Raw genomic sequence first — 23,205 nt, forward strand, 5'->3', positions numbered from 1 at the left:
GTTCACTGGTGTTAACTGAGAGCCTGCTGGCTTGTGATGATGCTTCTACAGCACATTTACTGAGGGGGGTTGCAGGTTGCTCTCTCTGAAAGGACAGTACTCACTGTTCATCTCAGTTCACTTTGTGCTATTTTTACAGCTTTCTGTGTTCAAATGGCTCAGAATAACATGCTTGTCATTCACCTGTCAACTAGGAAATGTAACTTACTTCAGACTTCCTTCCCCTGAGAGTAGCTCTGATAGGAGGAGTATCTTCAATTACCAAAAAATTCTGTGCTGTCCCCTTCCTCTGTGCTCTTAAGGCAGGTGTTTATGGAAGGCCATCTCTGTTCGTTCAAGATGACCTAGTTAAGGATGCTGCTGTGCAGCGGGTCAAGGTTTTGGAGTAAAGTTTTTAGCACCACAAGATGCTATTTGTATTCTGAAGACTTGTTGATGGATCTTCACGATCGCCTGTACCAGGAAATGGTTTTATTTGATTAATCACAGCATTCTAGAGGAACCCTTGCCTGATAACAGCAGTCTCTGCTAGATAAGAAGTACCTCAAGCTTTCAAATACCCGTATCCTGCTGCAGAGGTTTGCTCTGTGCAGCACCAGCAAAACAGCCAGAGTTTTGCAACACCACCATGCTTGCATAGGCCAGTTGCTTGGTGAGCCTCCGAGTGCTTTTGGGATGACACACAGTAGGATTTAGAAACATTCCAAGGAAAAGGGAGCATCCCTGTGCCTACAGACATCAGAATATTTAATCCTCAGATGCATGGGAGCTGGATTGGGTTTTTTAATTGTGTGGCTGCTGCTGTCTCACTCGAGTGGGAATGGGCTGTGTAACTATCACTTGAGGTGCTGCAGTGATGCTCTTGTACATTTTATTGGAGAGAACTTCCCAGAACCAATGGTAACAAGGATCTCTTTGTCCTGTTTGAATGACTGTGATTTTATGATTGGATGTGTTATGATTTCATGGCTGGAGAAGGAACAGATGTCATTAGCACTTTCCAAATTGGTTAGAACTGAATGAATGTGGATGCTTTGTATTTCATGATGGGTTACTGATCGCCATTGGGGACAAGTAAAAAGGTTCCTACTGAGGGAAATGAACCCCAATTCTAACAGTTGTGTTTTGTTTTCTCCCATCTCTAACACAGGTTGCCAACTTGGCCTGTTCCATCTCGAACAATGAAGAAGGTGTGAAATTGGTTCGCATGTCAGCCAGCCAGCTTGAAGCCCTGTGTCCCCAGGTAATGAAGAGCATAAGAACTTAAGACATACCCAGATAAGTTGGGCAGTGGCCCTGCTTAGTACATGTTTTGCCCTGTTTGTGGCTCTGTGGACTCGCTGCAGAACTTGATTTTTACCTTAATATGTAGAATCCTAGAGTGGTTTGGGTTGGAAGAAACCTTAGAGCTCATCTATGATGATACGATATGATGATCTGTGATACCATTCTATGATGTAGTTCCACCCCCCTGCCACAGGCAGGGACACCTTCCACTAGAGCAGCTTGCTCCAAGCCCCTGTGTCCAACCTGGCCTTGAACACTGCCAGGGATGGGGCAGCCACAGCTTCTCTGGGCACCTTGTGCCAGTGCCTCAGCACCTTCACAGAGAAGAGCTTCTGCCTAAGAGCTCATCTCAGTCTCCCCTCTGGCAGGTTAAAGCCATTCCCCTTGGCCTGTTCCTACAGGCCCTTGTCCAAAGCCCCTCTCCAGGTTTCTTGTCAGTCTCCTTTAGGCACCTGGAGCTGCTGTGTAGCGAGTGAGATGCAGGAGTAGTCATCAAGACTTGGAAACTTTAAAATATGTAACAGTAATTAGTGATATGAGTGGGGTCTTTTTTACACAAGAACTCCGATTTCATTTGGCTGGAGTATTCTACCAGCCTGCAAGACAGTAAACCAGTAAAGCTGCAGTGGTTTACTGTGCACATTCATCCTGCAGGAAGATGTTACCACTGCTCCTGTGCAGGCTGTAAGATGAATTATAGATATATTATTTTTTGCCTGAGTAGAATATAAATATGCCACAAAAAAATTTTCTCAGTAGAGTAAGAAGATGGCTATGTGTGAAGAGCTCAAACCTGGCTGAGACTACCTTTTAATTAGTAACTTTTTAATGGAAACAAGGAAATTGAGATTATATAAGCATTAGACTAACCTCTTGCATTTTGACAGCCCTGATGTTTTAAATGTCAACAACTAGATACTTGGCTGAACCCCTGAAGACTACAGTGCACTTTCAATTCTTGTAATTTGCATTTTTTAAAGCAACAGGAAATTCAGATCTAAGCCAAAGAAATAAGCTGGTGTTGGTAACAAGGAGCTAATGGAAAGTACATACTCGGAAAAACTGGTTGAATGGCATTTTAGGTAAAAAAAAGGTGAATTGTCTCAGGATTATTTGGAATTTGTTCAGGTTTTCCCATATATATTGGGAAAACTAGTCAAAAGGAAGAGAGGGGTGTTCACTGCTATCTGCCTCAGCAGGAAGGGAGTTCCGTGGGAATAGGTGAAGACAGTGTGAAGAGCAGGTCTGTTTTACCTTTTCTTTTACTTGTAAGTCGGCGCTGTTCAGCAGCACTGTTCACCTGTTCAATAGGTGAAGATAGGCACCCAAACATAAAACATTCAATACTATCTAGGACGCCTTTTGTTGTCCTGGGGTGGACTTCTGTGGTTCCCACTCCTGCCCATGCTTTTGCTGGCTGTGCAGGTCTTTGCCTCCCGCCCCTGGGGCAAGTGGTGTCTTTGGCTTGTTAAAACCAAAGGTCAATTTTTACAGTTGGAGCAAAGCATGTGGAAGAAAAAGCTTTTAAAAATGCATCTTGTCTCGTGTAAGGGCTTGCTTTTTCCTAACATAACTAACTAGGCTGGATATAATGATTTCTTGTGGTTATCTTCAAGAATACGGGTGTCTGCTGCATGTTATTCCAAACAAATGCTGATGCTTTTGAAAATAAACATCCTAAGGAAGTTAGGTTTTCTTTGAATCTAAATGCTTCTGGTAGTTGTCCAAGTCTGTGGGGGTGGTTTTCCCTCCCTATTACCGAAGTTGTGTGTATTTCCTACTCTTCTTGCTTTGCTTTTCCAACAGCTACCTATTTATTTAAACCCACTCCTTTAAAAAATAAACAGCATGATAGTCGACGTGAAATAATGAACAAACTCCATTCAGTAGTCACCAAGCTCTAGTCACATCTCATGAAGTGCAGTTGTTAACCTCTGACTTCAGGGATTATGGATAATGTAGTTAACACACATTGGAAGCTTTGATTATCTATAAATGGACAAGGGCTGTAACTGATGGGTTGTGGCTTTACAAAGGTCACAGATCTGAACTTCCAAGCTGCAGTTCAGATGCACTGCACAGTCTTGCCTTGATTTCAGGGTCATCACCAAGAGATTAGTAAATGACACTATAGATGTTCATAGCCCTTGAAAGAGGGCTTTTATATTACATTACATGTTCTCTGGTTGATTCTTTAATGCCCCGAGAGTATTTAAATATGTTGTGAATCCTGAGAGATAATTAGGGGCACTTGTCTGAACTGTTTTACAAATGGCATCTGGGTTTCTTCCTAACAATACAGGATAAGCGACTCAGCATGCTGTCATCCTCAACCGCGATACTGACTGTTCCCAAACTTGGGTTACTCTGTATAATCTCTGAATGCTTCCAGATAGGAAACATAGTGGAATTTTGTTTTCCTTTTCAGACAATTATCTGTCTATTTTGCAGTTTATTCCTGATGAGATTCACAGCTGCTTCTTGAATCCTTCTGGTGTCTGTGCTGAATAACCATGTGAATTAGGCATGAAACACAGATTAAACCCAACATTATATGCTTTGGGGGTTTTTTGGCTTAGATGTTTTTTTTTTCAGGAAGATGCTAGATTCAGAATGAGTGAAGTCAATCAGTAATTACAATAGTCTCTGAAACTCAAGTGACTGTATCAATACCACACAGAAATAAGATGTATGAAATCTAATTCAAGGTATTGCTGTGGTTGAAAGGATGAAACTGAAATTTAATGCACTTGAGTCCCTCTTAAATAGCTTAGCTGAGTAGAGGCCAGTCTGGGAGTGGGAAACTCCTGGCTAAAGAATGATTTCTGCAGAAATGAAGCTGTTGAGTTAATTATAAAAGCTGTATTTCAAGGCAGTTACTCAGTCCCTGGTTGTAACTTGCCTTTTTGAGCCAGCAGTGGGAGTAAGGAACAGGCAGCACTTCAAATGGGTTGGGGAAGACTTGGTTTGAACAAGAAACCAGTCATTGCCAGTATCATCTTCACACACTCTCAGGTTTAAAATCTAGTTCTTCAAGGAAAAAGATGTGGAAAACTTTTTGTCTGGGAAGTCTGTACAAAAGCAAGGAGTTACATTTGTGTAGTGTGGTCGTTACTGTAAATCAGCTCTTCCTCAGGAGCAGCATCATCCTTCCTGTTTGTGAGTTCCCAGACACTTAACACAGAAATTAAGACTTAATATAATATTTCAAGCTCCTTTTTGATCATGCAGAAAGAAGTGTTAGGAGGAGCTGTGCCTGCTCTGTAGTAGCCAGCTGGGTGATTTATGTTAGTCTGGGTTTACAGGGGAGGAATAAGGTGGCATTAGGGGGGTCACTGGTGCTTTTCTTTGTGAACTTACAACCCTGCTTGAATTGGAGTAGTGTGAGGTGTCCCTGCCCATGGCAGGGGTTTGGAACTGGATGATCTTAAGGTCCTTTCCAACCCAGACCATTCTGTGATTCTATGAATTCTTTGAGGACATGCATTGCTGAAAGTCTGTATCAGAGTGAACCAACTTCGTCCAGCATCTCATAGGAGTTACCTGCAGCCCTGCAGCTTCATGCCTTGTTAGGTGGTGGGGAAACAGGCCAGTCTGTGATGGGTTAAGATGAAGGACAAAAGCCCTCCATCACTCCAGTTAAATGTTTAAAACAAAAAATGCTTAGATGTCTTTCATAATGGAAGTGGAAAAGTACTGCTGTGAAATGCTTGGAACAGTTGCCTGTGCTTCCATTTGCCTAGCAGAGCTCTGGGGGAAGTTTTCTTTGCCTCCTTGCTAAACACAGAGCTTGCCAATGGTAAATTAGCAAAAGATTTTGTTTATCTCCACTTGAAAACCTGGATCCTCTCTCATAACTGCGAGTTCTGCTTCCAAGAAATACTTGCTTTGGGAGCCTGCAAAAGCTGTTTTGTAACAGCATTTTGCATTAAAGATGTCTGAGAGCTTAACCATAGGAGTGCGTCTGATCATACAAGCTGTAGGTGTTTAGAAAGCAACAGTGAAAATGCCCCAGTACAGCTCTTGAAAGGAAAGAGTATTGCTCCAGCCTTTTGATGTGACAGTCTGCTGTCACTTGAAGCTGCTTTAACCAGCGATACGTTGACTTGCTTGTTCCTTAAAGCCTCCATGAAGACTTTTAACCACACTGCAGGCAGGCCGAGAGTTCTAGAAAATACTGCTGGATTAGAATTTCCAGCAGGTTGGGTGTTTGCTTCTGCCAGCAAAAGCTGGAGCCTGTTGCCCTCAAGAATGAGCATCTTCTGGGAAGTGGCCTTCAGGAGCAGTAGACCTGCACCTTCCTGGTGTGGACACACAGGACCTGTTCTCCCATCCATGAGGCAGGGTGACCCTGAGCCAGTGCTGGTTGCCTTTCTTCTCCACCCAAATAGCTCATCCTCCTTAGAAACATAGTGAGGGCACCGGGCAGCATCTCTGCCTGTCCCTTCCCTGCTCCCTCTATATCAACCTTAGCCCAGACAGCATGTTTGGCATAGCTCAACGGCCCCTGTGCAGTCATGTGAGTGTTGCCCATTAAACAGGCTCCAGATAATTCTTGGATTAAATTACATTTTTTTAAATATAAAAATAAATTGGCTCTTCTCATATTAACATCTTATATTAATAATTGCTGTTCCACATCCTTGCATTCCAATTTTGAAATGCTTGAAAAGCAATTTGCTGCTTATAGATTTCTGATGAGGCAGATGGTTACATATGCTGATCACACCTACTGACACAGACAGAATACCACAGCAGAAGGAATCCCTTGTAGAGGTTCCATATAGCACAAAACTTTTTGTTTAGAAGCTGCAGCATGTTAGAGAAACGAAACCTCTCCAGTCAACCTCCTAAAGTCAACCAGACCCAAACGTGACTGTCAGGCTTGCTCTCCTCCGTGAGTCCCCAGTTACTGCCAGTTCCCAGGTGGCTTCTGGAGAAGGAGATAATTTCCTTTCTCTTGCAGTGAAGACTTCACACCGAACAGTTTTCCCCTTTTTTCTTCTCTTTGAACGACTGTCAGATTTTTTGAATGTACTAACTAGCAGATCTATCTCCAGACTGTTTAATTACAGGTGCTTGAAGCATTTTATTGGCATTGGGTAGAAATACTTACATTAAAAACTTAACACTTGGATTGTAGTTTTATATCATAAAATCCTAGAATGGTTTCTGTTGGAAGGGACCTTAAAGCTCATCCAGTCCCAACCCCCTGCCACGGGCAGGGACACCTTCCACTAGAGCAGCTTGCTCCAAGCCCCTGTGTCCAACCTGGCCTTGAACACTGCCAGGGATGGGGCAGCCACAGCTTCTCTGGGCACCCTGTGCCAGCGCCTCAGCACCCTCACAGGGAAGAGCTTCTGCCTAAGAGCTCATCTCAGTCTCCCCTCTGGCAGGTTAAAGCCATTCCCCTTGGCCTGTCTCTACAAGCCTTTGTCCAAAGCCCCTCTCCAGGTTTCTTCTCAGTCCCCTTTAGGTATTGGAAGACTGTTACAAGGTCTCGCCTTAAGGAGCCTTCTCTAGGCTGAACAAGCCCATCATGCAGGCTTGCTGTGAAGAGCCAGCACAGGAGTGGCCATCCAAGAAACTGTATTAGAAACTGGAGAACTTACTGGTGCATAAAAAGAAGCAAAGATAGGAGAAAGGGACTCAATTCTGTAGAAGGAGGTGTGTTAGTCCATAAGGACCCAATGTTTTCATCACAGGCACAGTGTGATCTGTGGAGTGCAGTAGCAGAACAGCTTCTAGGAAAGACATAGAGTCCTTGAAACCCCTAGAGCTTCAGCACTTGAAGTCGGTGAAATGCAAAGTGAAGCAGCACAGACACCAAAACAAGTGGCATCAAAATTCTTGCAGCTTCTATATTGCCTGGGACTACAGTGTCAGTCTTCAGCTACAAGCAAAAATGCTTTTTGTGTAGATGGGGAGTTCATAATTATCTAGTCACAATAAGCAAACAATAAATACATTCACACTAATATATGCTAAACTGGAAAAAGTCATTTTATTTCAATGGAATGTGTATCTGTGGGTCATTGTAGCACTGTAACAAGAAGAATAAATATCTCTGCAGAGATACCTGTATTTAGTTTTGCAGGAAAGTGCTCAAAGTACTGTTTATACATTGGAACAAAGTATGGGAAATCAAAGCAAATTCTGCATTCTTCTTTTGGTACATCAGCCTCCATACACTTGCTTGTTGCTGCCATTATAGCTAGGGAAAATGTAAAACAGTCTTCTGTATGCTTTGCTTCCAGGCATTCAGCTCATCAGAGTGCGCAGAGTGCTTTCTGCTGTATTGAGCTACATAGAGGGTTAGCACCAAGTAGAGATGGGGATGCAGACCTGGGGTTGGATGTAACTGGAAATGACTTAAATGTTCTGCTTGTGAAACTTTTTTCCACTCAGAGCAAAAATGCAATTATGAGCAGGAAAGGGGACATGTGTAGGGTGAATGCTGGAGGTAACTTTGACATCTGGCATATGTAAAATTAAATCACAAGCAGCTTCTTACAAACTACCAGTAGGCAAGCTATGCTTTCTTCCATACAGAAACACAGGGGTATTACAGTCTAGCCTGGGCAAGGGGATGGTCCTGGCCGGGCTCAGCTGCTGTGGCAGCTTTGGGGATGAGGTCATGAAGTCATTTGTTGACCATTTAGAAAGCTGTGATTAGAGAATCATGCTTTTGCTTCTACCTTACAACTAGCCATCTGTACCGCAGGAGAGAATGAGGGGCGTTGCATGGTCGTAAAACCTAGAATGCTTTGAGGTGGAAGGAACATTAAAGATCATCTAGTTCCAAACCCCATCTTATCACTAGGCCCTTATCCAGAGCCCCTCTCAAGGTTTTTTGTAGCCCCTTTGGGCACTGGAGCTGCTCTGAGGTCTCCCCTTCAGGAGCCTTCTCTTGTCCAGGCTGACCCAGCCCAGCTCTCTCAGCCTGGCTCCAGAGCAGAGCTGCTCCAGCCCTCGCAGCATCTCCATGGCCTCCTCTTGCTCCACGTCCCTCTTGTGCTGCTGCCCCAGAGCTGGATCAGGACTGCAGGGGGCTCTCCCCAGAGCACAACAGAGGGGCAGAATCCCCTCCCTCGACTGCTGCTCACGCTCTGGGGGTGCAGTACTAGTTTTGGCAGGTTGAAGAGCATTCTTTCCCTTATCCTCGTGCTGAGGTTGCTCACAAAGAGAGATCACTGCTTCTGCCTTTGCTCTTAGATCTTCTTCTCGAGGCAAACTTGATCCTGCAGTGTGATTGGATCCCCATCTGAAAGTCTGAGTCAAAACCCAGGAAGCTCGTAGCCATTGAAATGGAGAGTTGTGTGGCTTACAGACACTGTGTGCACTGAGACTGTCTGAAGGCACAAGAGCTAGGGATTGCAGTGCAACATAAATAGGTGGTAGTTTTCTTCCCCCAAGTAATGTTCTTCCTTCAGCCATGCCAGCCAAGTGTTCAAAAGTGTTGTTTGTAGAGCCACCACCAAGTGTAAGACCTTTCTCCTAGCCTCTATCAGTTTTTACATGGGGTGCTATGAAGGTGAACCTGGAAACCATCCTAAATTAAGCCTAAAACCATGAATTCTAAGTGACCCCGTGGCTTGAATTTACCGTCAAGTATAGCTGAGGTTACAGTGTTTTCTGTCCTGGAGTAGTGTATTTTTTAAGAGAGCTTTTGAAGTCACTTTTCATTGTTCTTCAAAGGTATAAATACATAAATTCAGTCTGTCATCTTTAGTTTCAACAGAGAAATTGGAAAAGAATTAAATAATAACAGTCATTAAAACGAAACTGCCACCAAGCAGTTTCTTCCCATGAAAGACATGAGAAGAGGGTTTGAGACATCCACTGCAGGTCTTTTGAACTCTGAGCCTCCCCCATCTCAGGGTATGTATTGCCAAGTCCTGGCTGCTGGTGCAGGAAGCTCCGAGGTGGAGGTGAGCTACTCCAAGTAACTTTCTGGAACCACCTTGTTGAGCACTGGGCTGTCTGAGTTGAACACTGCAATTGCTCCATGAAACAAAGCACCGATAAAAATAGTGTGCTTTCTTGCCATGCTTCATTTCCTTCTGGATAGTCTCAAAATGTCCCTGTTTGATTCTTTTCTTCATACAACTTCAGTGAGTCATTGTGATCACAGTGCTTTGGCAGCATCCTGAGAAGCTCTGAAATGCAGAATATTTCCTTGAAAGTACCAAATGTTTTACATGGAATTGGCTACATTGCAGGTAGTCTGGACTTGTTCTTCCTATTATTTGACATACATATATATATATCCTTCCTGTAAATTACTCATATTAATTGCTTAACACTTCATGTTTCTTGGAAAAGCAGTAGTGTACTTTAATAAGTACCTTCCCCCTACCCAAACTGGGGGGTCATTTTAATCCCCTTTAGGCACTGGAGCTGCTCTGAGGTCTCCCCTTCAGGAGCCTTCTCTTGTCCAGGCTGACCCAGCCCAGCTCTCTCAGTCTGGCTCCAGAGCAGAGCTGCTCCAGCCCTCGCAGCATCTCCGTGGCCTCCTCTGGACTCTCTCCAACAGCTCCACTTCCCTCTTGTGCTGTTGCCCCAGAGCTGGATCAGGACTGCAGGGGGGCTCTCCCCAGAGCCCAGCAGAGATCCAGCATCCCTGTCCTTTTCCCTTGTCTATCTAAGCATGTGCCAGAAAATGCACTGGTCACTCTCTAGTGAGTACAGGGCATCGTGTAAGAGTGTATTTACTCAAATAGATAATTTGGAGGGTATGGTCAGTAATCCCTGGGACATTCCTTCAAGGAGACATGTGAGACGTGTCTGGGATCACTTACCCATGTAAATACTGAGCTGTACATGGAGTGAAGGGCTTTAGCATCCCTGCTAAACCTGAATATTGTGATCCCTTTGCACATGGAGATAGAGTATGTGCTACAGTAAAGGGCTGTGGAGCTGAACCTGCTGTCTTGGATTTCCTCCTAAGCACACACATACCTGTACAGGTTTCTTGAGCTGTAGGTTTGTCTTTTGCTCTGCAGTGACACCTGATAGCCTTTGATTTCCCCACCAGGTTGTCCTTATCTGCTGCTGGCTGCTTTCCAAATGCCAGACATGTCTGTAGTAAGGGAGATCTTACGCTCTTGCTTTGCTTGGCCATTTCTTAAGAATACATTTGCCTTGGCTATGCGTTTTTGCTGTTGTAACATATAAAAAATTCCCTTTTTTTACTTGGCTAAGCTGCCTGGTGGGAGGACGATGGTGCAGCTTGTGCCTCCTGCATTTGCATTTGGTGATGATGCCCTGTTTGAGCACTTGCTGAGCCCTCTATCTATGACAGCTCTTCCATTATGTGTGAAGAGTTGCTTAACGTGGGCATCTGGGATTGGATATGTGCTGCTGACAGAGATTAATTGTTCAGACAGATGCTGCTGTCCAGACATACATCACACAGGTACACAGGCCATATGTTTCTCTGGCATTAATGCTGACCTGTCTCAGTGCTGAAGGGATGTTTTCATATCTGATATTAGCCCAGGCAGCTAGAAGAGAGCAGGAGACAAAGTCCTGACTCTTGGTATCACCATCTTCTCTGTCTCACTAGTTACTAGCAGGAAGAAGGCTGAGAGCAGATTTCTGGGGTGTTGACAAGTTTACCCTTTTTGTTTCCAGGACACTTGCTATTTGGATTCATCTTTATATGAATCTTTGTATATGTAGAGTTAACTCACTACATCAGTCAGACTGGGGCAGGAAATGGCAGTGATTACATAGAAGGATCAGGGGTCTTGAGCAGAGGACATGTTTCCCTTTCTAAAGCCTCTATTTCTGTTTGATTTTAAATGTTTAAACATCATCTCTTGGGTGTTGCAGAGCTTTGGGGGGGGGGGGGGGGGCTTGAAAACCATGATCTTAACAGGCAGCGGGAGTGAGGGGAGCGGGGCAGCGTGGACCGTGGCTGGCAGGAGGTCTGTTTCTGAAGGGACAATCCCAATCAGTGCAGCTGCCTACACAAGAAGGTAGGACTTAAGTGGCTGCTCTGAGGAAGGGGAAGCTGCAGAGGACCCCATGTTCTTCGTGAAGAATGGGGACTTCAAAGGCATGTTTCATCCCACAGGTTTCCTGAACAGATTGCCCCTTATACCAAATTGTTTCTCACATTTGTCAGTGTTACCAAATGCACCGAGCTTATTTTGATTAGTGACCCAGACTTGCAGCCTCCATCTCCAGAGGCAGGATGGAAGCATGGAGAGCAGTAGAGCTTTTCTGGGGATTTTCCTCAGTCACTGCTAATTTCTAGCATCCCTTGAGAGAATCAGCCTCTTCTGCCTGATCTATTCAGTGCCATCGTGATATGTTTGACATCACCATCATTTCCATGTTTAGTGGGTTAGATATTTTTTTCACTGCTTCGTGACACTTTTAAATGGAGCAGGTAGAGAAAGTGGATTTTGGCAAATGAGGAACATCTGGTGCTTGCGTGTTTAGTCTGGCAACTTTGTGAAATTAATACAGCCCTAAAGTAAAGAAGAAAAATTATACCTTGAACTTGTAAGTTAATTAGCTCTAACTCTCAGGTGCTTGAAAACAAGGTTAGGATTGGTGTATTGGTCTGATTGTGGGTGGATTCTCACATCTGGCATGTTTCCAGGTCATTCTGCTGGAGCACAATACAGCAAGAACAGGAGCAGGCTTTTGAGATGTGCTTTCTTGCCACACTCAAAGGGGCTTTCTTGGTCACTTAACAGACTGATTAGTTGGCACAGCATAAGCTGTTACCCTGCAGTATGTGTAGTGTTTGTTCTAATCAGAAAAACAAGGATTTGGTGTAAATTACAGTGTCAGGGTTTGGAGAAAATTAGTAGGGGTTGTTCAGGAGGAGCATCAAATAGTACCCTCTCGTTCCCTGGCTAATCTGGCTCTGCCACATAATAGAAATCTCAACATACTCTAGTGTTGGGCTTGTTCAGCCTGGAGAAGAGGTGGCTTCTTAAGGGGAGACCTTAGAGCAGCTCCAGTGCCTAAAGGGGCTGCAGGAAACCTGGAGAGGGGCTTTGGACAAGGGCCTGTAGGGACAGGCCAAGGGGAATGGCTTTAACCTGCCAGAGGGGAGACTGAGACGAGCTCTTAGGCAGAAGCTCTTCCCTGTGAGGGTGCTGAGGCGCTGGCACAGGGTGCCCAGAGAAGCTGTGGCTGCCCCATCCCTGGCAGTATTCAAGGCCAGGTTGGACACAGGGGCTTGGAGCAAGCTGCTCCAGTGGAAGGTGTCCCTGCCCATGGCAGGGGTTGGAACTGGATGAGCTCTGAGGTCCCTTACAACACAAACCATTCTTTGGTTCTGTGATAACAATTATTAGCAAGGTACAGAGTAAAGATTTAAGGAAAAGAAGATAAATACAAAATTTATGTTTAATTTTGTATTTGCATATTGTTTCTAATTCAGGCTTTGTGAGATTAATCCTTTTTTGACCTTCTTTTCTCAGGTTCTGGCAAGTAGCTTAGGAATTGCAGCCTCCAGTGTACTAAATGTCATCCTGTCTAAAATACTTAGCCTCCCAACCTGTACTGAGAAGGCAACACCTTTTTAACATGAGCTGTTGAAGAAAGGTGAAGCTAGCTCTTGTGAATACTTGCCAAGTGTTTTTTGCTCCTAGTAACTCACCATAATAAATGTGAAGCAGTATGAGTTGGATATGAGAACAACAGAATAAACCACTTTTGTGTTCAAACATCAAGTTCCTGAAAACCTATTAAACTTGTTTTGTTTGCTGCTGAGTTCATTGGATAAACATATGGAAACGAATTGTTTTGTTAAGGATATATTTTAAATATGCAGGTCATTAATGCTGCACTGGCTCTGGCTGCTAAACCCCAAAGCAAGCTGGCTCAGGAGAACATGGATCTCTTCAAAGAGCAGTGGGAGAAGCAAGTCCGTGTGCTGACAGATGCTGTCGATGACATCACTTCCATTGATGACTTCTTGGCTGTGTCAGGTAACCAGAGGCTCGATTTTGGAAATGATCCTGCTCGTAACTGAGCTTGTTCCTGGAAATGGGTGGTTGCTACATGTGCTCTGGAGTCTTCTCAGGTTTTTGGAAGGTGTTGGGACCCTTCACCTGGTAGGTGTCATCTTCCCTCAAGCAACGTGTGAAAACAGAGGAGGAGATTGTGGCATGAAGAGACAACACTTTATGTCTCAAGCTTTTGACTTGCTTAGCTGAACTAGCGACGAATTACCACCTAGCTACTGCAGACAGACCTCACCAGTAACAGTGGGGAAAACAGAGCACATTTGTGTTCAAGCTGTGCACTAGTGAAAATGGTGATCCCTCATTCACCTTAAACTCTTCTTACATAAACAAAACCGAATCTCAAACCATGGTCAGACAAGTTAATTAAGATAAAACTGTTCTTACAGAAATGTTCTGTCAGTATTTTTAACCATGTCAGCTTTAGTAAAGTTTTAAAAGAAGATTAGATCATTATAATAGATTAATAATTCCATTTGGCAAAGAGCTTGCCAAGATGATCTGTTTTATCAGCATCACCCACTATTAGCTGCAGTGACCTAGAAACAATGGGGACATTTTTCTTTCCACATCCTCTAATTCTGCTTTAGTCAGAGGACACAGTGATCCAACCACAGGAATTCTGTCTGCAATACCAGTCACACATTACCGCTGCCCACTGAGGGTCTAATTTTTCTGGTGTGAACAGGCTCGAGCATCTCAAATGACCTAAAAACTCCAGACGTAAAGTGAAATTTCACAGGAAGATGTGTTGAGTCAGAAGTAGCAGGTCCACACAGCTAGAAAATGGAGATGAAAAATTAAGGTCCTGAATTAAAAAACCATATTTTTTTATTGTTATTTAAAAGAAAAAACCCACCCAAGTAGTGTTTCCACAGCAGGATACCTGTGTTATCATATATATTGTATTGTGGCTCCCTGGGTTCTGAATACAATCGTTCTTTGCAATAAGTCAGCATAAACTTCTTAGGCAGTTGAATGTCCTGGCTGTTTGTATCTGTCTGCATGCTCGTTGCTGCAGCAGTAGTTGAAATTGCACAGCTGTGAGGAGCCTATTTCTGGGGAAATATATTTAGAGGGAATTGTGTGCTGAGGTTCACGGCTCCACTTGGAGTTTGCCCACAAACGTGCAAAATATTTCAGAGAGAAAAAGCTGTTAGTCTGCGGGTCAGGCCACTGGAATCAAGTGGTCTGCATCCTTTCTAGGTCATTTGAGGAGATGGGTACTGTGTTTCTGAGGTGTCCCACTGCTGGGTTGCTCTGAATTGTGTCAAGGGCTTGGCAGTAAGCAGGGAATGCTGCTTTTCTGGGGCAGTGGCAGGCTGACTCAGGGGTGAGCTCAGCTCGAGAGTGTGCTTGCCACTGCCATGGCATCATGGCAGTGCTGTGGTTTGAGACTCCTGCAGATGCTCAAGTGCATCATGCAGTTATTTGTACATGCTGTGTTGTTGAAGAGATGTTAGGAAAGTATTAAAAGCCATAAATACTGGTTTAAATATTGTTTGTTTGAACTTTGATAAATGTTTTCCATATGAATGCCACAACTCCAATTCATCTGCTAAAAGTCTAAACATCTCTCTGGATCAAATCGTGATGGGTGTGATTTATACCAGCTTCTGTTTGAGGTTATTAGGATGCTTATGTCAGTCTGTATCAGTTACAAACTGGGATGTAAGCAGAATTTAAAAGAGCTCTTGTGAGTCTGTGTCTGTGTTTAAAAAGCTCTCACCACATTCCCACAATATCTTGTGCTGTCCATCATGAAGTTATGCTTCATTGTGCAGCTTATGCTTCAGAATTGTATCAATTATCCACAGGTAAAAAGCTTGGTGTAAGAGAGGCTGGGTTTAGATAATAGCAGAATGTCACAGAAGATGGATATTAAATGCACAGTGCTGCAGATAAGCTTGGAGGATACCACATTTTATGGAGGGCATGGCACTAAGGCCCTGTTGAGTTAGGACAACAGTCTTGTGGTGGCTAATTGTCAGGGCATAGGAAATGAATGGAGCAGTCCTGTAGCCTAAAGATCTTTCCTACAAGCTCCCAACCATGAGTGATTTGCAGCTTGGGGAGCTCCAGCAACAGAGGTGTTATCTGCTGAACAGTCCCTGACAGACTTTTCTCATTTAAGCCTGTGTTAGTTATTCTTCTGACCGTTATAAACCGCTGGCATCTCCATCATCCTGTGCAGAGTTCACAGCTGAACTGTGAAGAGCCTCCTCATTTTTGCAGTGTCGCCTGTTTGCTTCATTTGATGCCCCTGCTTGTAATAGATGATGGTGAAAAAGGTTTTTTCCCCACTGGCTTTCTTCGTGCTGTTTGTAAGTGTACAGACTTCTGTCTACACTTAGTCATCTCTTTCTTGACTGCAGAGGCTTTGCCCGTTCCATTATTCCTCATTTCAAAGCTCTTCTGTGCCTTCTGTAATTCTTATCCCTCTCATCAGTGCCTTCCCTAAGCACTCGGGCTGTGGTTGCGTGCCCACTTTCTCTGTTCTTTAGAGCAGTTGCTGATAGCACTGTGTAATTGTCAAATTCAATGTTCTGAAATTACCTGGATCTCCTTTGAAACCCCCTAAAAAATCCATTCCATTTGCTGCCACTGACAGAGGTTTATGCAAGAGATGTCCTTCACAGTAAAGCTGTTTCATCTTAAGAGCCTCCAGATGAATATTGCTGGACCTGATGATTGTCCTCCTTTATTACAAGATGAATACTTTATTTGCAAGTGTATGAGCACTCAAGTATTTGCTCCATAACCATGTCTACTGACACTGCTGTTTGACCGGGTTCCTCCAGTGCCTCTGTCAAGAGAGGGGAGAACAGCTTCAGCATGGAAATTGTTCCAAGACCTTTCGTAAGGGACACAGCAGAAAAGCAGCTTTATTTACGCATCTGTGGTGCTTGATCTCTTGACTACTTAGGTTTTGCTCTCCTGTAGCCCCCAGATCCCTTGCAGACTTCTTGCGATGTATGGAAGAGGATTTCTTAATCCCTTTAATGGGGAGGTGGGTGGAGGTGAAAGTGTTAGGCGGTGGGGGACACCACTTTTTGCCTTTTTTATTTATAGAACAACATCTCTTTGCTGTTGCCTGTGTTATCACAGAATCACAGAATGGTTTGAGTTGGGAGGGACCTTAAAGCTCATCCAGTTCCAACCCCCACGTCATGGGCACGTTCTCTGTTCCATTCCATTGCTGTGAGACTCTCCTCCTGCCCAACCATGGGAAGGCTGTTGGCTTTGATGCACGTTACCACATCCCCAGAAGTGCTGGAGGTGAACCCGTGTGTCAGCATCTCCTGGGCTCTTCTGCTGTCCCGACCTCAGCAGATGGCATTTTGTGCCCCACACTTGGGGTTCACATGCCTGTAGGACAGGTAGCAGTGTGTGTATATACAAGCACACAGAACAGTGTCAGATCTGATTTGTTATCATCCAGCTGGAGAGTATAACCACAGTGGATGCACCTGATGGTCCCTGCCCCGTGGGAGATTACCTTGCCTTTGAAGTGTCTTTCTAGCCACTTCACATCTGCAGAAGGGATTGAAATGATCAGCAAGCATTTAAATATTCATCTTCATTTTGTCCATGCCTTTTATTAAAGTTCCTATAATCCAAAGAGGCTTTTAAATGGTTGGCAGCTTAATTTATTCATTAAGGAATTTCAGCAATAAACAGTCTGTGTCTTGGCCTGATGCCGATTTCTTTTTACTCTTGCACCTTGCAGGGATGTCTGTCTCTTGCTTTAAATACCCAAACCCCGTGTGCTCCTTGCTGCAGCTCTTGTACCTTGGCTGCCTGTTCACTGACTTGTCACATCACTAATGAGCCTGCGCTTCTCTCTCTCTGGGCCACATTCTGCCCTCGGCTGAACTTGTTCAGGCTGAGTTGCTTCTGAGGTATGACACAAGTGTATTTTGTGCCCAGGTTGCTTACCAAAGTCTTGCAATACTGCACCTGGCTCTGTTAATTTTATGCAAATGAAGCATAACACTTCCAGCAGCAGCAATCCTTTCAACCAGTTTATACAAATCCTCCATCACTCAACTCTATGTGCTCCTCGGCTCTACAAACTCTTGCAAAATGGCTCTTTTACTACCTGTGTAGGGAATAAAAGCCACTTCAGTGGCACGGATTGGCAGTGCAGTGTGATTAAGTCAATGGTTAGTAACGCTGGAAACTATTTTAAGTGACAGAGCAGAAATGCTTCCAAATTGGTTTCTTACCAAGAAGCCCAAATGCTGCTGTTGGATGGCAATATCAAAGCCTTGGTACTGATGTGCTAAAGAGGTCTCTAACAGAGTTTAGAAGGCCTTTTGGATGCGTTTCCCCAAAAGAAGATCCCAACTTCTTCAGGCGTTTTCAGAAATCTCTTGGGGGGTTTTACTCGTTGCAAGCTTCTTGGGCATGATAAAGGGAAATATCTCTGTGTCAAAAAGAAAACGTGTGTTCAGAAAGTAAATGACAAAGAGAGGTCTTGTCTTTATTTTATGTTTTCTCAAGAGGCAAAGAGTACTCTGTCACTGGAGCGCTTTCTGTGTAAATCACCGCATGTGTTATGTCTTACATTTGAGGGGAGGACTAACAGCTTAATATTCTCTGATGGTATGTGTGTGGTTGTGGGGAAACACTATGTAGGAAGCTAGAAACGTGCAACAAGTGCCCCAGTCTATTAGAGCACTGGGTGGCTGAGGTGTGGCAAGAGGAGGGTGCCTCATCACCCAGTGCATGTGGAATGATGGGGGAGTGCTTTGGAAGTATTTGGAGTAAGGGCTTTGGCAGTCCAGGGGAGGAAATGGGAAGAAACACATTAGGGGAGAATTCAGCTGAACTCAGCTTTTCTGTTGGTAAAATCAAGGATAAACAGAGGCAAGAAGTGTGGATGCCACTGATGGCTTTTTGACACCTAGTTTGGAAGGGCAGCTGTTTGCTGGTTGTAGCAAGCTTAAAAATTAATGCTTTACAGCATCTCGTTGGAGGTTTATAGAGCAGGTCACAATCTGAGAAATTGCCATGCTGATGACTGCAGCAGAAAAGAAGATATTACCATCTAAATGCTCCTTCTTTTACCACCAGAGAATCATATTTTAGAAGATGTAAACAAATGTGTCATTGCTCTCCAAGAAAAAGATGTTGATGGTTTAGACCGCACAGCTGGAGCAATTCGAGGACGTGCTGCTAGAGTCATTCATGTTGTCACTTCGGAAATGGATAACTATGAGCCTGGAGTCTACACTGAGAAGGTGTTGGAAGCCACGAAGTTACTGTCCAACACAGGTAAGAGTCAATTACTTCCAAGATCCCTAAATTCATATTGCTTGCAAGTGCCTGGGTAACCAGATACTAATGTACCTGTGAAATCTGTTAAAGACTCCATTGATACACTGTAATGAAAAGTAGTGAGTTATTTGCAGAGCTCTTGCAAAATGAGAAATGTAATTTTGCTGTGTTGACTGGCTTAAAATTCAGCAGTGCACAAGGTCTCCCTGAGTATGCTTGCTGTTCTTGAGCTGTAGAAAGCTAAAAAACACCAATAAATGAATCCTTAACAGTGAGTTAGGGCTTCAAAGGTGCGCTGGTCATCTTGCAGTATTGTACCAAGCTCTGCAAGTGTTCAGGATACAGAGAGATTTATGCCACATTCATGTAATCATAGAATCCCAGCCTGCTTTGTGTTGGAAGGGACCTCAAAGCTCATCCAGTTCCAACCCCTGCCACGGGCAGGGACACCTTCCACTAGAGCAGCTTGCTCCAAGCCCCTGTGTCCAACCTGGCCTTGAACACTGCCAGGGATGGGGCAGCCACAGCTTCTCTGGGCACCCTGTGCCAGCGCCTCAGCACCCTCACAGGGGAGAGCTTCTGCCCAAGAGCTCTTCCCAGTCTCCCCTCTGGCAGGTTAAAGCCATTCCCCTTGGCCTGTACCTCCAGGCCCTTGTCCCAACCCCCTCTCCAGGTTTCCTGCAGCCCCTTTAGGCACTGGAGCTGCTCTGAGGTTTCCCCTTCAGGAGCCTTCTCTTGTCCAGGCTGGACCAGCCCAGCTCTCTCAGCCTGGCTCCAGAGCAGAGCTCCAGCCCTCTCCATCTACTGCACTGGCCCAGTAGAATAAATTTTGGGTCACAGTTTAGGGTAAATTTTGTGAAACATCTTCAGGACTGTTAAAGCAGCATTGTAGCTTGTAGTCCACCACACCCAAGCAATAAATGAGGGTGTTTCCTGTGAGCTAGCTGGTAACATCTACACAAGGGAAGGAATGATTCTGGTTACTTCAGTAAGCCCTGCGCCAACTATTAGTTGTTGGCTTTGCTTTAATTACTTTGATGAAGAATCAAGGGTGACACTAAAGAAGCAAACAGACTGTAAATGGTTCTGTGATGTTCTTCCCAGGGTGCAGTGAGTCACTGCAGTACAGCAGGGCAACCTGCCCTCTTCCAGTCCCTTGTTAAACTTGAGCTTTGTGATGGTAATGCTGTTTTTTCCCAAATAAAAATCATGTACGTCTGCAGGGAACATTAAACAAATGCTTAATATTTTATCCCATAGTTTCTAACTGCTTCTCCAGGTGTTTTCTTGTTGTCCACTAGAAGGTGGGGGTAAACTTTTCACTGTCTAAGGGGAAAAGACCAAACAGCAGCAGAGTAGACAGTGGACCAAGACTTGAGTTGCAGTTTTGATGTCTTTCTATGACGGATGTTTTGAATGCAGATAGAACTGTTTCAGAGCTTGCAATGATAATTAACAAGAAGAAACACACATGACTTTTACAGGAGTGTGTAGTAGAAGGTGGCACTGGGGTGGGCACTGACTGCTCTTTGGTGTTCTTGCTTCAGTTATGCCGCGGTTTACTGAGCAAGTAGAAGCTGCTGTGGAAGCCCTGAGTTCAGACCCTGCTCAGCCCATGGATGAGAACGAATTCATCGATGCCTCGCGGCTGGTGTATGACGGGATACGAGACATCAGGAAAGCTGTTCTGATGATCCGGGTGAGCAGAACTTACTGGAACAGCTTTCTGTTTCTCCACTCATTTCCATGCCTTTATTGAGCTGACAGGCATCAGTTCTGTTGAGAGCAGACAGCGTGAAATTTGCGTTTAGCTCGTATTAACATTCAGAGTCTTAAAAACTGCTAATCACTCTGCGGAGTGCTTCAGAAGTACATTTTGATTCAAATTCATTAAACAGATCTGAGCATCAATGATAGCCAGAGTTGTGATGCTAAATACCCTTCACGCATCCTTTGTAATAATCATGTTAATGCCTTGCTTGTTAATGTGCTGAAATCAGTGACCTTTGATTTAACAACAGCAAGTAGATTCATAACTATAGATGCTTTTTGATCATTTGAGAGCTGAGAAATAAAACCCGATGGCTCTTTATTAAGTAAATTTTGAGAATTAATGCTAGTTAGTCATAAAGGGGTTTGGATGAGTTCAGCCTCTGGTTCCTAGAGCGTGTAATTCGTTAATGGGCTAACCTCAGTAAACAGGGAGCAGTTCATAGAGGCTTTGTCTCTCCTGTGCTGGCGTGTTTCAGGTGCAGTGACTGTGACTTGGAAGTCCTAATTTCTGGTAGGTCAGGCAGCCTTGGACTGGTAGGAGGCGTGCAGGGAAGATGCAGAAGGGCTCCTGCAGTTGATTGAAGGGTTGCAGAAAAGAAAGTTCTGATTGAGGCTGACCTGTGACACATTTCTTGAATGAAACTTGGTAAAAATGCTCAGGAGGCAGACACAGCAAAAGCAAACGTAGGGGCCTTACTCCTTTTTATCTTGCTCCTCCTCTGACTCAAACAAATGCGTTGCAGAGACGCCATCCTCATCTTTCAGATTGGTAACCATGGCAGATACATTTTGGTGATAAGTAAATTAAGGACAGCGCAGCTCCAGAATATACATGGTTATAGTAACCACTGCAATAGTATCTTCCATGTTTTCTGCTTAAAGCAAAGAATCAGAAGAGAAATCAGAAGAAAAGCTGAAAATTCCCCATATAATTTCTGTCAAAGTTAAGCTCGGGATTTATAGACAACCAGCATTAGATGAAGATATCAAGGCTTTCCTGCTATGCAGACAAACTAATTTGATTCACCCCCTGCTGAAGTCCTCCTCATGCAGGACATGACAGCAGGCCTGCCAGCTCCACATTGTGAGTAATTAGCTGAAGTGGTGATGCCAGGAGTGCTGACATTGCGCCTCGCACGGCTGCGTCTCTGATGTCAGGGTGCCGCGGCTTTAGTGCCGCTGCCAGTAGCTAACGGCAGCTCGCCGGTGACACAGCAGTGACCTATAAAGAAGTTCAATTGCTAGGCTTTGCTCTCCAAAGGCTGTAAGGTGTAGGATGGATTTAGGATAAGAGAGCCCTCCAGGCCACCGCTTCTCCAGGGCTTTGTCTCAAACTGGCCCACAGGAGGAACCACGCTCACAGGGGGATGCTGCTGAGCAAACCTGGAGCAAGCAAGGTGACGCACTTGTATCTTTGTCCAGTGGCACTTGTTCTTTACAGGCACCAGGAGGAAAAGTCACTCAGACACGTAATTTTTGTATTTATGCAGTGTATTCTCAGAACTAAAATCTGTATCTGTAGGTTGTTGCTTTTTCCTCCCTGCTCCCCTGCAATCCCTCATCTTCCCCAGAGGAGTTTTTGCCCTTGACAGCTTGAAAGGCAGAATTACACTTTGTATACCCCAGGTTTTGGGGGATTTAGGGTGGATGGGCAGAGAAGGGGGCTTGGGAATCATAAACAGTTTCTGAAGATGCAGCAAAACTGTCTTCTTTTATGTATATGTTTGTTATTTCTTAAATATATGTCCTTATGATGATTTTGCGGGCGTACTCTGTTCTACAAGGCATGGAGAGGAGATGGTGGCTGAAATACCCTGGGTCCTGATTATCAGCATGCTCTCCTTTGCTTTTTGCCAACTCTTTTGTGTACCTATCTCTATTTTAACTCTATCACAAGATGTCTGGGTTGCAAAACAAGTTTGTAAAATTCAAATGATAGGAAAGAAATCTGAAGAGCAGGGACTTTTATTTGCATCTTATCTGTTAATCACAATGTATCGCATTTATCAGCGGAGGTCTTTGTTGACGCAGCTCTGTAAAACTGTCATGAAGTGCCACTCCAAGCAAAGATGTAGTATTTTGACGAATATGCTGTTTAAACTTGGTAAGCTTCATATAAAGTTCGCCAGCTGTAGAGTGGCAGTGGCAAAAATAAATCCCAGGCAAGCAGGAACTAGGTCAGATGTGTTTAGCCCACAGCATAAAAGCTGGCCCTTACTAGCTAAAAATTTTCATCTTTTCCTGGGGGATAAGAATAAATTTCGATACATTTAACTGCTGTTAATTTAGTCTGTGCTTTGATTCATAATTGTCCTAAAGACGATGGCGGTGGGTTTGAACCAGCCCTTAGAGCTGTGTGTAATTTTAGTTTCAGCATCTCCAGTGAAGCTTTTATGTTTAACCAAGTTGCAGAAATACTGTCATTTTGCAAGAACTTTTTTCCTGTGCTTCAAACCCTGAGTGCATTCAGGACCTGACAGATCTCAGGTGCTCAGGACCTGGTATGAAATTTGGGGGATCCTGATGTGTTTAACGTGAGCACTCAAGCTATATACTTGAACATACATACTCACAGTGTGAGTGTACCCTGGGTACATTCCCTTTATTTACCTTTTTTGTTGAAAACATGGACTGATTTTTACCTTCACTGATTTCCATTCTCTCTGCTTGAAAAACAATATTCTCATTGATTTTTAGAGCCATGAATTCTCTTGTTTGACTCTTTCCTCAGACTCCCGAAGAGCTGGATGATTCCGACTTTGAGACTGAGGACTTTGATGTCCGAAGCAGAACAAGTATTCAGACTGAAGATGATCAGCTTATTGCTGGACAAAGTGCAAGGGTAAGGAAGAAATCAGAGCATTCTAAA

At 44.1% G+C, this 23,205-nt stretch overlaps 1 protein-coding gene across 1 annotated transcript in view; it reads left to right on the forward strand.

The window, feature by feature from the left end:
• CTNNA1 (catenin alpha 1) overlaps window positions 1-23,205 on the forward strand; it is a 252,171-nt gene that overhangs the window by 216,481 nt on the left and 12,485 nt on the right. Inside the window, exons 10-14 of the mRNA XM_061456451.1 lie at window positions 1,151-1,243; window positions 13,088-13,244; window positions 18,360-18,560; window positions 20,111-20,262; window positions 23,068-23,178. Of these exons, the coding sequence (XP_061312435.1) occupies window positions 1,151-1,243; window positions 13,088-13,244; window positions 18,360-18,560; window positions 20,111-20,262; window positions 23,068-23,178 (714 nt within the window). The remainder of the gene's footprint in view (window positions 1-1,150; window positions 1,244-13,087; window positions 13,245-18,359; window positions 18,561-20,110; window positions 20,263-23,067; window positions 23,179-23,205) is intronic.

This window comes from Pezoporus flaviventris, unplaced genomic scaffold (assembly GCF_033815535.1).
Source record: "Pezoporus flaviventris isolate CSIRO_AGI_PZ_B2104156 unplaced genomic scaffold, CSIRO_AGI_Pfla_v1 ptg000023l, whole genome shotgun sequence".
Classification (NCBI taxonomy): Eukaryota; Metazoa; Chordata; class Aves; order Psittaciformes; family Psittacidae; genus Pezoporus; species Pezoporus flaviventris.